This window comes from Haliaeetus leucocephalus, unplaced genomic scaffold, assembly GCF_000737465.1.
Source record: "Haliaeetus leucocephalus isolate CR32 unplaced genomic scaffold, Haliaeetus_leucocephalus-4.0 Scaffold417, whole genome shotgun sequence".
NCBI classification, from domain to species: Eukaryota; Metazoa; Chordata; class Aves; order Accipitriformes; family Accipitridae; genus Haliaeetus; species Haliaeetus leucocephalus.
In genome coordinates, this window is record NW_010972853.1 from 8,286,345 (window position 1) to 8,301,309 (window position 14,965).

General features: G+C 37.1%; 1 protein-coding gene across 1 annotated transcript in view; it reads right to left on the reverse strand.

The window, feature by feature from the left end:
• The window catches only part of PRKD1 (protein kinase D1), a 73,756-nt gene that overhangs the window by 16,849 nt on the left and 41,942 nt on the right, over nt 1-14,965 (reverse strand). The window contains exons 6-13 of the mRNA XM_010574238.1: nt 11,353-11,557; nt 8,711-8,834; nt 7,823-7,900; nt 6,589-6,868; nt 4,199-4,251; nt 2,729-2,801; nt 1,644-1,750; nt 1,027-1,188 (exon numbers count right to left, since the gene is read on the reverse strand). Coding sequence (XP_010572540.1) covers nt 1,027-1,188; nt 1,644-1,750; nt 2,729-2,801; nt 4,199-4,251; nt 6,589-6,868; nt 7,823-7,900; nt 8,711-8,834; nt 11,353-11,557 — 1,082 coding nt within the window. The remainder of the gene's footprint in view (nt 1-1,026; nt 1,189-1,643; nt 1,751-2,728; nt 2,802-4,198; nt 4,252-6,588; nt 6,869-7,822; nt 7,901-8,710; nt 8,835-11,352; nt 11,558-14,965) is intronic.

Consider the following 14,965-nt stretch of genomic DNA (forward strand, 5'->3'; position numbering starts at 1 on the left):
AACTGGGGGGGGGGGGGGCGGCGCTGGGGGAATCACCGCTCAGGGACTAAACTGGGCATCGGTCAGCGGGTGGTGAGCAATTGCATTGTACATCACTTGTATATTCCAATCCTTTTATTATTATTATTATTGTCATTTTATTATTGTTGTTATTATTATAATCATCATTTTCTTCCTTTCTGTCCAGTTAAACCATCTTTATCATCATCATCATTATTACTTTCTTCCTTTCTGTCCTACTAAACTATGTATATCTCAACCCACTTTTTACTTTTTTCCCCTGATTCTCTCCCCCATCCCACTGGGTGGGGGGGAAGTGAGTGATCATCTGCATGGTGCCTAGTTGCTGGCTGGGGTTAAACCATGACACCCAAATAATAAACTTCCACTGTAACACTGTTGCTCCTGCTCCTTTCTTTTTCCTGACTGCCAAAACACAGGCTGCCCTGACTCTGAGGTGGCTCTCCACTCAACAGTGTATCTAAAATTAAACCAGTGTTTGGGCAGCCAAAGAATCAATACAATAATATGACAACAGGAAGAACAAGAAGAATCCCAGATCACATTGTTAACAGAAGTCATACAGGAAAACAGACTCGTTTAATCAGAGGTAGTGCCAAGATCCAATTTCAGCACAGAAAATATGCACAAAAGTGCCTATGACGAACTGCAATGGTTAGGTATGGGGCTGTTGAAGAGGCTTAAATTTCTTTGTGTAGGTCTTCAACAGTTTGCTGTTAGTACTTCGCATCCCCTTCTTGTGCTTAATCCTTCAAGCATATGAGAAACTGTAGTTTGACAGCCCTTCCATCCAGTAGCCAGACAGCTGTACAAGTGTCTAGTTCTAGGGCCTCTTCATGGTTTCCTACCTATCAGATAATCTACACAAAGCTGTCTTACCATCCCTGATATGACAATTCAGGCTTTCGTAAATCAGGCAGGTAAATTATGCCAAAAGCAAAACGTAAGAAACAGTGATAATAATTGACCTCAAAACTCCTTCTAGGTCTATAATTAATTTCTTACCTGAGTAATTAAAAACTTTGTTATTCTCTCTGGCAATCTGCCCTTTTCACTTGATAAGATCATCTCCAGCATGTCTCCATGGAGTTTTTCCATAACAACAAACACTCTTTCCGGCGTCTCAAACATACACTCCAGATTCACAACCCCAGGATGATGAAGATTCTATTAAAGATAAATACAGCACTAGATTTCCCAACATGACCAGTAGGTTTTATCATTACATAGCCAGTCTTCAGACCCCCCTAAACCAGTTTCAGTATTTCCCCTAAACGTTTCAGTATTTCGTAATTTAAACCGTGTGCCTAAACTGTAGGCAACAGGCATGAAATTTCTAGGGACAATACAAGAGAATGGATGAACTTCAAATTAATTTAACAAACATACATTTTCCTTATCATGCCTGGTGCTTAAAACCGCAGAAATCGTAATTCATAACGCGACATTGCCAATACATTTGGTCTTGGCTGTTTATGCAGATTAAGCAGCAAAAATACTAGTATTTTTTATTATTTTTGAAAAAATACTAGTGATTATAAATTAAAATAATTATCATGTTATCTGGTATTTACAGAAATGTATAAATGGAGTTAATACAGTAAAAAAGAATAGAAAAATACCTGTAAAATTGCAACTTCATTACGAAGTTGACTTTCCTGTTTAGTTGGAAACCTTAGTTTGTCAATTATTTTAATGGCAACATCTCTTCCTGTTTTGCGATGTTTTCCTGCATTAATAAAACAAAAGGTCTCTATCAATTAACATGATTAATTCTGAACAGTGTTCCACTTTCACTGGATTGTACAAATGGCCACAACCAAGTAATTTTCAGAGCAGGTTTGCAGCAAATTAAACCACTAAGTCATTAAAAGTTTTCTGTCATTTCCCTTCTTTCTACCCTTTGACAAGAGAATTTCTCTTATTATCACCTGACAAAGCTGTTTAAACATGTAAGAAACATACACATATGAGAAAGTCAGCTCTGCATTTCAACAGTAAAGTTGCAAAGTTAACTTTCTGATATATATATATCTATATGCTTGTTCATATACCTAAGCTGTATTCTCTGCAACTGGCAGGTTGTAGGCTTAGTCCTTTGATAGTAGCTCCAGCCTAGCAAATAATGAAATAGGTGACCGCCCTTAGGCATGTGTGTGCATGTCCCAGGTTTATCAGAGAGCCACAGAGATTCTTTAGTGAGAAATTTGTTGTTAGTTCTCACTTCACACTGTCCAAACAACAGCTGTACCTAAATACACCCCCAAAAACCGCTGAAAAAAAAGGAGGAAAAAGAGAGGAAAAATTGATAAAAAAATAAAAGAGAGAAACAATTCTAACAAACTACTGAAAAACAAAGAAAAAAGCTCACAAAATCACACCAAGAAAAAAACAGGAAGAAGAAATTTTTTTTTTTCATCCATTATAGTTCTCAAAAAGTACAGTTTTCTGCCCTTCAGGGCTTTCTTTAATAGAACTTATAGAGAATATGAAGCTATTAATATACACTGACCCACTGCTGGGTAGAAAACTTCAAATTACAAAAAGACTTTGTCAACAAAAAACAGTTTCACTGTTTAAAGAATACTACTTACATAAAAAAATGGGCAGCTAATTTCTGGAACAAAACATTTCAGAGTCCAAATACTTCCATCATTCAAGAAATTTTCTATCTTAAGCATAATTGCACAACACACCAAAGTCTTACCTCCATAAACAATTCCAAACTGTCCTGATCCCAACACCTCATCTGGGAAGATTTGATATACAGTGCTAATATCCTGTTTATATAAACATAACAAATATTAAGCCATGAGGTATGGAAACAAAATTTTTATATAATTTGCTTTTTTCTAGTGGGAATTAGCATACATTTACTATAGTACATTTCAAAATATATTATCTGCCAAAAACATTCACGCAGATTTTCTTAAAAGCCATGTTAACTGCAATTGCTGTAAAAGCTGCTGAATCTTTGATAGGTTTCAACCACTGCCATCTTCCAGGCAAGTAGCCCCCAGCACACAGTATTATACTTAAACTTTGTGAAACCTGAAGACAAAAGTTCATATGGAATAAAGAGGGTCTTGTAAGCAACATTCTACCTAGATGTCCCAGGATCCCAGATCTAGGAATGACTGCTGGGTTTCATGAAGAGGAAGACATTACGAATTTAAAATTTTCTTGAAAAAGTTCCTACGTCAGCCCATGTCAGCCACGGAAATGCAAGTGGTTTCTTAGTTTACAGAAAGCTTTGTGAGTATCAGCAGTTCTGGGTTTTGGCATTTTGTGTTTGTCCACTGAGAGATGTAAAATGTTCCATCCATGCCAGAGAGGCAGTCTCACGTCTCACTACTACTTAGTGCCTAAACACAGGCTAAAGCACAAGCTGTTGAAAGATTCATTTGGGAGACCCAAACAAACCTCAAATCTTGGAGCTCAGTTTCATTTTCCTGATATTTAACCAGCAGCATATATGACTAAGAGTAAAAGAACGCCAAGGAGTTGATAATAAAGGCTGTCTTGCTATTTCTTAGGAAACAAATGGACACATCCCTAGCAGGCAACCTTCTTCTGGCAAATACCAGAGCTGCCCCAAAGCTTTACTTGGCTGCAGGGAGTCCTGTTTACTTCCCCCGCCCACGAGACAGAAAACCAGCAGTGTGACTGTTTACCTTGACTGCATGTCCTGTGTCTAACAGTCCTAGTGTAAAAGAAACTCAGAATTCTTTACGTATGTGTAACAACATATGTAACTCTTCCTTTGGATAGAGTTTCATCTTCGTACAACAGAGAATATCTGATCTCTCAGTGATGACAGGAAATAGTATATTTATCAAGGCTTGTGATTAGCTCTATGAAGTTCAGCTGACAAATTCCATGAACTAATAACTTCTACTGCTTGCTTGTCCTTTTGGTAATTAACATCCTGCAGGGATCCATAGTTAAATTCTGTGTTACGTGAAATTACCCATATGTAACTCTTGTGTCTTAAGAAAAGGTACCATGAAGATGACTTTTCTCAAAAGTTAGCAAAGCTAATTGTTTGTTAATTTCTACAAAGCAAGTGAAAAATGGCTGACGGGAACTCCTCTAACATTGCTCTTTGCAAAGCAGATCAATGACTTTGCAAGCTTAATCACAGCATGTGTAGCACCAGCATCCAAAGAACACTCACCACATTTTCTTGAACTTGGCAGTTTGACACAGAAATACTGATGGATATATCCCCTGGGGAAGAAAGTAAAATATACTTTACATTGCTGTGCTTTTAGTTCAAACATGTAGTAATAGGAAATGACATTTACATTACATCAGTATCTACTGACAGCTCTAGAAAATTGGACCAATTAGGTCAGCTTGTTCATCCACCAGCCAGTATAAAATTACACCAGCCCACAAATATGTGACTTGAACAACAGTTTCGCAGTGTATGGAAAAGAACAGAATTATAAATTTCATTATTAATTTTTTAATACTGGAATCTCATAATTCCCATTTATAAGCTTATTATTGCTTTTTTCCATTCTATTTTGGGGCTTTGTATCTCATGCAAGTAACACAACTGCAACTAGGGTAAACTTTTTATTTAGTGGATTTAATAATAATTTTTATTTATAGTGTCACCTACAATGTATTTGATGCTATTCAGATGAAGGCCAATATGCATTCAAATTGGTCTGCATACTGTTAAAAGTAATATACATTTCAACTGGCTTAAGAGACATTATTAAAACACATAACGGAAACAAAAACTTGCACTCGTGCTTTAATACAACAAACATCAGATCCAAACTCTACAAATTCAGAGCTTAGGATGTTGCCACAAGCATTCTGAACTACAAACCTACCAAGGGGTTCAATAAAACATGAGAATATGCCTATTGCCCACTGTATTACAAAAAGACGTCATTTTCGGGAGGAAAGAATGGTTCTTTGGAGCACTGCTGCTTCTGTCTCCTACCCTCTGCCTAGAATCCTGTTCATGCTGACTTCATTTTTGTAGTATGGATTTCAGCCTCATCAAAACAAGTGTCCTCTATTACAAAGCCTATATTACACATTGAAGACGCTCACTACTAGCCATCAGCACCTCTCCCAAGTGCAGTAGGTAGCATGAGTAACTTCTGCCCCATATGGCTTATTCCCTCATCCTTTCCTTAGGAATAGACTGGTTTTGGAATGGAATGTTTCAGTTACATAGAGGCTTTTTATCATTGCCAATTTGTTTTCAAATTTATGTACTGCTTTGTGTCTACATGAAAAAAAATATATGGAGAAAGACATGGACAAGTGTTACACTTTGAGCAGGAGACAGAAGGTTGCTACATTCTCACTCCCCACAGGAATTTGTTCTAAAGGTCTCAGACAACCTTAATTTTCACACAAAAACCCCAAAGATAACTATTAACTTGTAAAGAAAATTTTCAAACTTTGCAAGAGGGAGAGAAGACAGCTGTCATTCCCAGTCCAGCATTTTAGGTGATTTGTTTAGCTACACTGGGTTCAACCCAGGGGCACTAGGCAACTAGCCTGATTGAAATGACACCCAGAATTTGACACTATTTTATGCAGGAACCCAGGCAAGAAAGCAAAGGACAGAGCTGATCTAATCTGATATGGGAGCTGTTGTGCCTGGAGATGTAATGCCACAGCCTGTTGTATTACTTGGTTTCCGAAGGGCTTGCGGTCTCATTAGCATTCTGTGCTGCATTAATAGCATCCAGATGTCAAGTGCTAAAGCGGCTGTATATTGCAACAAAAGGTCTAATCCAAATTGTGTAGACATACCCAAATTTGCTTTACACTGACTAGGCTGAGTACACATAGCAGAGGAAGCACAGTAGCACATGCCTAGTAGTGGAGAATTGTTTGCTCTGTGCTACTTCGTTATCAGTACCTGGGCTAGATTTAAACGAGTTTTATGTTTGGTTTACATAAGCTGTCATCTTTGTTAGAGAACTACCCAAAGGTACGTAAATTGGAGGCAAAAAAAATATTCAGTCCTTTTGGTCCTGGGTAACATCCCTGCCTTGTTGTGCTTAGAACAGCTGTGCTTCACACTTGAGCTCATTTCATCTCAGCATGAGACTATGTTTGTGGCAGTTGTACAGCCAAATGTGATGAAAGGGAGCATATCATCTACGCTGCAGTGACCTGAAGAGTGAAGAGCTGCTTCTGCAGATAGCTAGAAACATAAATTACAGTCACGATGGGAAAAATCTATCAATTCCCAACTGGAGCTCAGAAAACTTCATGCCTCTGCACAAGAAGGCTATTACTCATGTCAGCAACAGAAATGCGGATAAGATGCCTTACCAATGTAACAACTATTTGCTCACTAACAAATCTGCATCTTGTATATTAATACAGATGTCCTATTATAAACTGGAAACACACAGATGAGAAACTGTAGTGTTTAAAATAATATGCAGACAGGTGACAAGCCATGACAGAATAGCCTTTACTAGCTGTGCAATACTTTCTTTCAATGTGTGCAGAAGATTGAGCAATGTCATTTGTGATATGACTCTACTTATCTGAAATAGAGGAAATGAATAAACTTACTGTGCAGGCTGGGTCCTGACCCAGTCGATGCCCCTTTAGGGATGACGGGCATCAGGGCATGCTGTATGGCCATCTCCCACATTCGTGCCACATCAATGCCAATACCACTGGTGATAACACTGTTATTCAGTGGAACACTTGAGAGGTTTTCTATGTTTTCTCCAACATAGTAGACTATATTTGCTGTGCTTATTTCAAAACAATGAGGATTGGCTCCTTGAGGAAGCAAAGTGAAAGTTTTTGCAGGTTCCAGAGACAAAATTTCAGACAATGGGATTTCCTAAAATGAAAAAAAATGTTTTACTTTCTATGTAAAGATTATCAACATATGAAACTAAAGCATGAACTTTAACTGATTTATGATATTAGCTGTTGCTTTTAACCACATGCTTCTTGTACAAACAAAAAGGTTCTTGTAACCTGAAACTCCATGACACAGAGGACTGTTGATAGTAAAATACTAAATGTTTCTTTCCAAGACCAAGTAGAACTTTAATTATTTAATTAAACTTATCAAAGAGAGCAGTGAGGGGCCATCAGAAAAGAGCAGGACCATCCTTATATCAACAGAACTCCACTAGAAAATTAAACCCTGTTGACTCCTTATTTAATAAAATTTATTTGCAATAAATTATTTGCAGAATAAATCATTCAGCGTTAAGATTCCAAATCCACCATTTACATAGGTGTAAACTTGGTTGTTTCATCTTGAATAACACTTAGGGCACGTTTCACTGATATAATTCATGAGACGAAGCCGTATGAAAAATATACTTTCCATTATTAAAACTTATTGCAGTAATGCCTGAGGAGCTTAAATGCCGCAGGTAAAAGGATATAAGCATTAAAACAATCTTTTACAATCAAAATCACAACATAATGTCCAAAGGACAGAATTAAAATAATACATACTATACCTAATTGTTTGGAAAGAATTTGTATTATGAATGAAAGAATGTCAGATGAGTTTCTTGGCAGAATTTGTCACTGGTATTGAATTGCCCCTGTATAAAAACCTTCCATTTCCACAACATGTATTTTACAGGTCCTTGGTAGCTGACAACTTTCTGATCTGCCTTTGTGAAGGGCAAAACATACATACGCAGCTTAAATAATTAAAACAAACATAGATCAAAGTTATAATACTAGTGTACTTCTAGTAAGTAACTATTAATTCAGCAATTTAGTCATTATATTCTGCTGGTAAAAAGAGAGACTGAAAAATATTCCTTACTTTGTAATATTTGCTTCCAGTATCATTTTGAAAAAGTGTAATGCATTTGCTGTCCAGTCTCCAGTAATGTCGTTTCCTCTGCAATGAAAAACAAGGGAAAAATCTTTCTAGCATTTTCCAAGTAAATTAATGAAATGTTCATTTCTCAAAAGCATCACTTCCAAAATGTTTCGCTTAAGTTTGAAGAGATGAATTGTGAATGATAAAGATTCATTTGCTGTTACAAGATTTTTATAAGGACTTTATATTTGAGTTTAGGATTTATAGGGCCACCCTCAGTTGCTTCGGTAATAACCTAGCTCCGTTCAAATTGTCCAAGTTTTAAAGGTTTAAAATGTCACTTCGATGTCGGCATTACATTCAGCGCAATTTGCTACAGGTATGCTGCTAAAATAATTCAACTTTCTTTTTGTATCAGTTATAACACCTCAGCTCACTTCAGAAGGCCACATACTTAAGTCTTTATTCCTGTTTTAGCAGGTTGGAATGAAAATAACTTTTTTCTACGCTAAATCTATTTTACAAAAGTCTCAATTCACCTTGCAGTAAGATAGCTAGGAGACTGCAGCTGGAAGGCAAAGCTACTTTCCAAAACCCCTAAGGTGTTAACATTATTTTTTACTTCCTTCAGAATGTCTTCATATATATGGCTGCCTATCATAATGCAACTGACATATTCAGATTTTTTGGTGTGTTTTAACTGTCTCCTATTTCTTACAAGCAGTGCCAGTCCTCAGTTACGACAAGAGTAAGGACTTTAGGAATCACAAATACTGCAAAAAAAAGCCTTACATGAATGACTGTAAATTATCAAAGTATTGCTAGGATTTGATTCTGTACTATCATATAGTATGTACAGTAAGACAGGTATTTTTTAACATTTCTTACCAGTGTGTCCTTGCTTGTATAGTGAACCATCCAACCCTCCTTCATTACTGTGCTACTTCTCCTTTTTGTGTGCTTCACAGATTGCACCACTCTCATTAATGGAATATTGTTGCTGGTTGAAGGGCTTAAGAATAAATCAATAAAGGCTTTTAAAAAGAAGGTAACTTTGGACAAAAAGAAAAAAAATCTTTTAAATAAGAAAATATATATATTCAATATCCACATTTGTATTTATCATTACTATCAGACCTGGACTGGACCCTATTTTGTTTTGTCATTCCAAGTTATCTTGAGATTACAAAGAAAAGAAATTGTAATGCTACACCAGGAGAATGTCAGAGACCTTCTAAACGCTTACACACACACACACACCCACCCCCCCCCCCCCCCCCCCCCAAATATTCCTAAAGATGAGCTAAGAAGATGGGTAAATGACTAGGGCCTCAGCTAGGGTGTGGGAGCCATAGCTCAAGCCTGTGCTATTCGTGACTCAGACCAGTACTTGATCTTGAATCTCCCATAACCTAAGTAAACATTGTCCATCAGATTACTGTCCTGTGATCTTTCTTGCGTTCAAACACACAACGGAGTGATGATGGTTTGCGGAGTAGAAAATGTGCCAGCTGCCTAGCTGCATGTACCCTGGCAGGCCAGAGCAGAGAATTTGCTGGAACCTCTAAGAGAAAGGTTCCTAAAGACCTAAAGTGAAGTCCCATTGCCTTGCACTCTCATTACCTTGCACTCTCATGTATGCACACTGAAACTTCCCATGACTCAGCTGATGCACAGTAAGTCAGGAAGGCATAGGAACTTGACAGTATGCCTGATAGCACCATCAGATAAAGTCTGGAATATCTAGTTGGAGAGGTGTAAGAAGCAACCAAGCCCATCTTCCCACTTTCCTTGCTGTTAGAGTTAACCATTCCTAAAGCAGATTTTGCATAATGGAACATGGACTCATAACCTGCTTCAATCCTAAACTGAAATGCTTAGCTATTTCTGGCAGAACTTTAAGTGGAGATGCTGCATCGTATGTGAAAACACAGTGCAGAGAGCTCTTTGTCCTGCTGGCAAAGCTATTAGTGCAAAAACTCCAACAAAAAAAAGGGCAGAAACTGCCCAGGAAAAGAATAATATCTTAAGTTTCCACAGTTATTTTGACTGCAGATGTCTGCAGATGGCCCTGCTTCACTGTAATGCATCCTGGAAATAAGAAACATTTTATGAATTGGCAGTTTCCAATCAAAATGCAAAAGATGCACTGTTTTAAAGTTTCAGTAAGACTGTAACATACAGTTAACATCTCTTTTTTGCCTAAAAATGATCAAATGAGCTGCAGTTCCTATTTAACTATTCTTGTCTGTACTGACAAGAGGTTTCCTTTTTTATTTGCCTTTTATAGATCACTTAAAAATAATTCATGAATATGGAGACTATCCTTAGAAATAACTGGGGGAAAGTAGTACTAGAAATACAGGGATGCCCCTCAAGTAAGTAAAACATGTACCTTGGTTATCAATGTTTTATTAGTTATAATTGGATATTTATATTTTGAAAACCTGCAGTGCCGTCCATTTAATACAACTTGGACATTCAAAATGTTATATGACACTGATTTTGTGATATAAGCACAGGCTTATGTTCCAATGATACAAGGTGTCTATATACAGTGTCTATGCAGATGAATATGCCAGTAGGAAAAACAGTTCACTGCTGCGGAAGGTAAAACTGCATATTGTTGAAATGGATTGCGTTCTATTAGTGCAACAGGTATACATTACTAACAGAGAGCTAAAGGAAACGTGTTACAGAAACAGGCTCCTAGTAAGCAAAATAAAAGAGGAAACTGCAGGTCAAACTGGGACCTGAGAAAGAAAAATATTCTCTAATTCTTCAAGGTACAGATCCCTTGCATCAAGGAAATTACTGAAAGGATCTTAATTCATTTTAGGTTCCCTGACAATGAATAATGCCTACTTTCTTCCCTACTATTCTGTACAGTTCCAGTAAGTGAATAATGTTTTCTTCTCTTCAGACACTTCTGAGGTGAGTTGCACAACTCAATTCCTATTTTCCCTTCTGATTAGTCATTTCAAACCACTAATCTATTTTGTAACTTGCTTCAAACTACTACTTCACGTTTGTCAAACTTTCCTTCTTTCTAAAGGCATCTAAAAATGAAAGCAATTAGAGCCAATTATACCATAGCCACTTACACAGGTTTTTTTATTTTTATTTTTGTTCATTTCAATGACCAAGCATTGCACTAGTAGTCAGGGAAAAAATGCCTGTCAAAAAAAATAAGTAAAAAAAAAAAAAAAAAAAAAAGAAAAAATTGTTCTCTGTTGCTCATGCACAAATAGTTTCACAACATAATTTTAATAAGAGAACAGACCTGTAACAAACAGGTGCATCAGTTTTCAGCTGCTAATTCAACTTAATAATTTTTAAGCTTCTCTTAAATTCCTAATGCATATATTCAGTGAAGCAATCTCACTGCAATTTCAGAACCACTACATGTCACTAGCTCTCTCCATTCTCAGTGAGAACAATGTCCATGTATATTCCCCCTTGAACCCTAGAGATGATACTTCAAAATAAATACAAAAGAAGATGGAAGGTACACTCACTCCCCAGCTCACCTGATCATCCTGTTAGACTCATCATGATCCGGATCAGCATCTTGCATTTCCCCATTGTCACTATGGCATCCTGTCATTGACATCTCAGAATCATGAGCTATAGATTCTTCCATGTCATCTATAAAACTGCTGTTTCTTTCACTGTCATTGTCGTCACTCCCTTCTTCCATGACCACATCTGATTCAGCCCCAGGACTAAGAAGATCTGGAATATAATTTCTGAAGTTATTATCTGAAAACATACAATACTCCAATTGCAACATCCTGACACATTTTGAGCTTCAGAAAAACTCAGGTTCTCTTTGGAACTCCATTGCTTGGGTCTATCTCAACTCAGTACTCTTTGTAGGTGTAGTGTGGTTTTTAACCAGTCATTTAGAAAATCATTACAAAAAACTGGAAGTGCATCAAACCAAAATATTTTCAGAAATACAGGTATCTATTAAAAAAAAATGCCAAAGTCAAAGCAGATTTTTCTTATCCATGGATTTCTATCAAACATTCTATACTCATGAGCTTTATTTCTGAGATCTTCTGGCAGATTTTCTATACAGCTTGAACATTGTGTACTGGCTTGATGGCTGTTGGCAGGCTACAGCTGCAAACTGAAGCTAGTAATTTCAAAACTAGGAATTTTGTAATATGATGATGACATGATGATGAACTACTGAAATAAATCCCAAGACAATTACTTATAATGTGAACTATATTTTTTCGAAAAACAGATATTTCCTTTGCAACAGTGTTCTCTGTGAAGACTGCACAGTAATCCACGCTATTGAAATAATGCTCATGCCTTTAGAAAATAAATATTAAATAAATATCAAAAAGCCTTATGTGAGATACCATAGAAAAAATACAAAGACTTAGGATTTAACTTATTTGACTATGGCATAGTATTAATAGTATCTTCCAGCTTATATTTAAATTATGTTAAACTTTCCAATTTCAAGATTAGATATGCCTAAACAAGATCAAAGTAAGAAATAACTTTTTATTGTATTGCTGCTTGTGAATGGATTTATCTGGAAGACAGAAAGGAAGAGAAAAATTTAAACTTATTTACCTAAGGACTTACATTACAAAAACAAACCAACCAACTCTTCCCCCTTGCCCCACCCACAAAACAAAACCCAAACAAAAACAAAAAACGGGGGGCATTTTGTTGAAACTCAATCTGCTGCTATACAGGCTGTGATCTAACATGTCAAAATCATCAGTCCCGTTAGATAGTAAAGACAGCATTAGTTTTTCTGGGATGTTTGCAGTGTTTCAGAAATTTGAAATAAGGTTAAAATCACATGGAAGACACCAAATATTCTCACCAAGAAACTTTTGCCTAATTGTGTGGAGGAAGGTTCCTGACAGTCAATGTAGATGATGCCCCAAAAGAAAAAGCACACTGAACTGGCTGACAGCAAAACGTTTTAAATTGATGGCATTTCACTCAAATTGGAAGTGCACAGCTGAAAAGTTTCTTTCCACATACAGTAGTCTTAAAATATTTGGATATAAGCTACTGATGTGTGATTAAGAGACACATTATACTTCATCTCTAGCAGAAACAGTCATCCAGTCATGAATGACACTTTACAGTGCAAGGCTCTCTCTTTGCTATTCCTACAACACTTTTCTAATATCTATTTTTAATAAACCCACAATCAGTTAAAAATAACCTCCTACATTTAGTATATAATGTGTTTATTAATGAGACCATACTTGGAATTTTATTGCTTCAGCTCTTCCTTCACTTACTATTTTTGGGAAGATGTATCACACAGCAGATGGACAGAGTGACAGATACTGTATTTTATTTATTAAGTTTGAAAATAATGTGAACCAAATTACTGTAAAAATAGAAAGGAGGTACCAGAATGAAATTGCCTTTGATAATCCTAAGGACTCCATATAAGTCATTTACGGGACGCAATTAAGAGTTCTACTTTGATGCTATCGATACCATACTATGGATATTATTTGGTGGGGAAAAACCAAATTCTATAAATTTTAAGATGGAGAGCTTCCAGCAGTACACTTGGAGTAAGCTTGGAGTACGTGTTCTCACCCCAAGTGGCTTTGCACAAGCTTTCCTCACTCAGCTCTTCCTCAGACAAACCATCACTTCCCACGAGCCCGGCATCAGATTCACGTGTAGGAGGCAAGTCAACAAAAGTAGCGTGCTGCTTGTGGAGCAAAGGCGGGGAAGGGGCACAGAGGGTGTGTTGGAGGGATGAAATACAGCTGCCTCAGATGGAAAGAGGGAACTTCAAGGTGTGATTCAGAAACAAATGTAAATTTTGTTCATTTAGTCCAGCTGTCCAGAAACAAGGCTTGCCTTTCTCTCTCCTCTTAGCAATTCTGATCAATCCCGTTTTGCACTCCTTTCTAAAACTGCACCTACGCAGGAAAAATTTTATCATTTATGAGCAGATTTAGTTACTTCCTCTGACTACAAATCACAGGGATTACCATTATCAATGGAATTAACATATCGTGGTGTATGTTTAGCTCTCTGATTTGAAAATCAAGCCATAAACTTCCATAAGCATTATTACTTGCACTTCTGAAGAAAGTTATGTTAGGGGACGGTTAAGGGTTAAGTGAGGTATAAATGTTATAAAGATTAAAAAAAAAAAAAAATAGTGACTCCACGAGTCTGGCTTGAGGTCCATCAGAGAGGACATGCAGTGAGAGTGCAACATCAGCCTTCTAGAAAATCATGCACCTTATGTTTCAAGTTGGACACTCAGCATCTGAAATACTTTTGCCTACGCTAATTGCCATTAAACAGAAAACCTTTGCAGTAATACAGTCACACTACTATGAGAAATACTACGAAAAATATTAGTTAACATTCCTAATTTTGGAAATTCTTGATATCTCTTCAATAAAGTAGATCACCGATAAAGTTTGAAAAAGGATGCCTAATAAGGCAATACTTTATTAACCTCAGAAGCAGTTTAGGCTGACAACTTAACATGGTAATATGCATTAGAAACTGAACATTTCACCACACGTCTCATTCCCTTATCACACAGAAAAGCGATAATTTCAAGGCAATCAACAACTCATCTACAACCACCCTTTTCTTCTCCAGTACCGTCTGCCAAGCCTACCCATACATTCCTATATTTGACACAAAAGTGAAAGCACATGTATGGGAAAAATCAGCAGATATTCAAGCCTTTACTTCTGGCAACCGATACAATTAGTTTTATGCCAACAGTAAGCAGTGGAATTTTTTCCTGGAGGGCCTTCCCAGTTCTTCCAGGTATGCTTTTCCTTCTCAGGAAGATTATCCTAAAACACACGCTTTTTTTCCCCAGATTAAAAAGCAATCTTCTGCTTGCATCTGACAGGTGAACGCCAACTTCTCATGCATGTGGCTTTTCGCTTTACTCTGGCATTCTGCATTCAACAGGCCATGATCACCCGGCCATTCTGCTGCTGACAGCACCCCTATGGCACAGCTGAGCCTGCCTGTCAGTGCCACCTATTTGGAAGACACACACTTCAAGGTTGTTGTGTTCCTCCCACACTTCATCTTCGACATAGAACAGCAATATTGCGGAGGAAAGGCCACTCCCGAGCAATGGAAAAACATGTCTTTGTA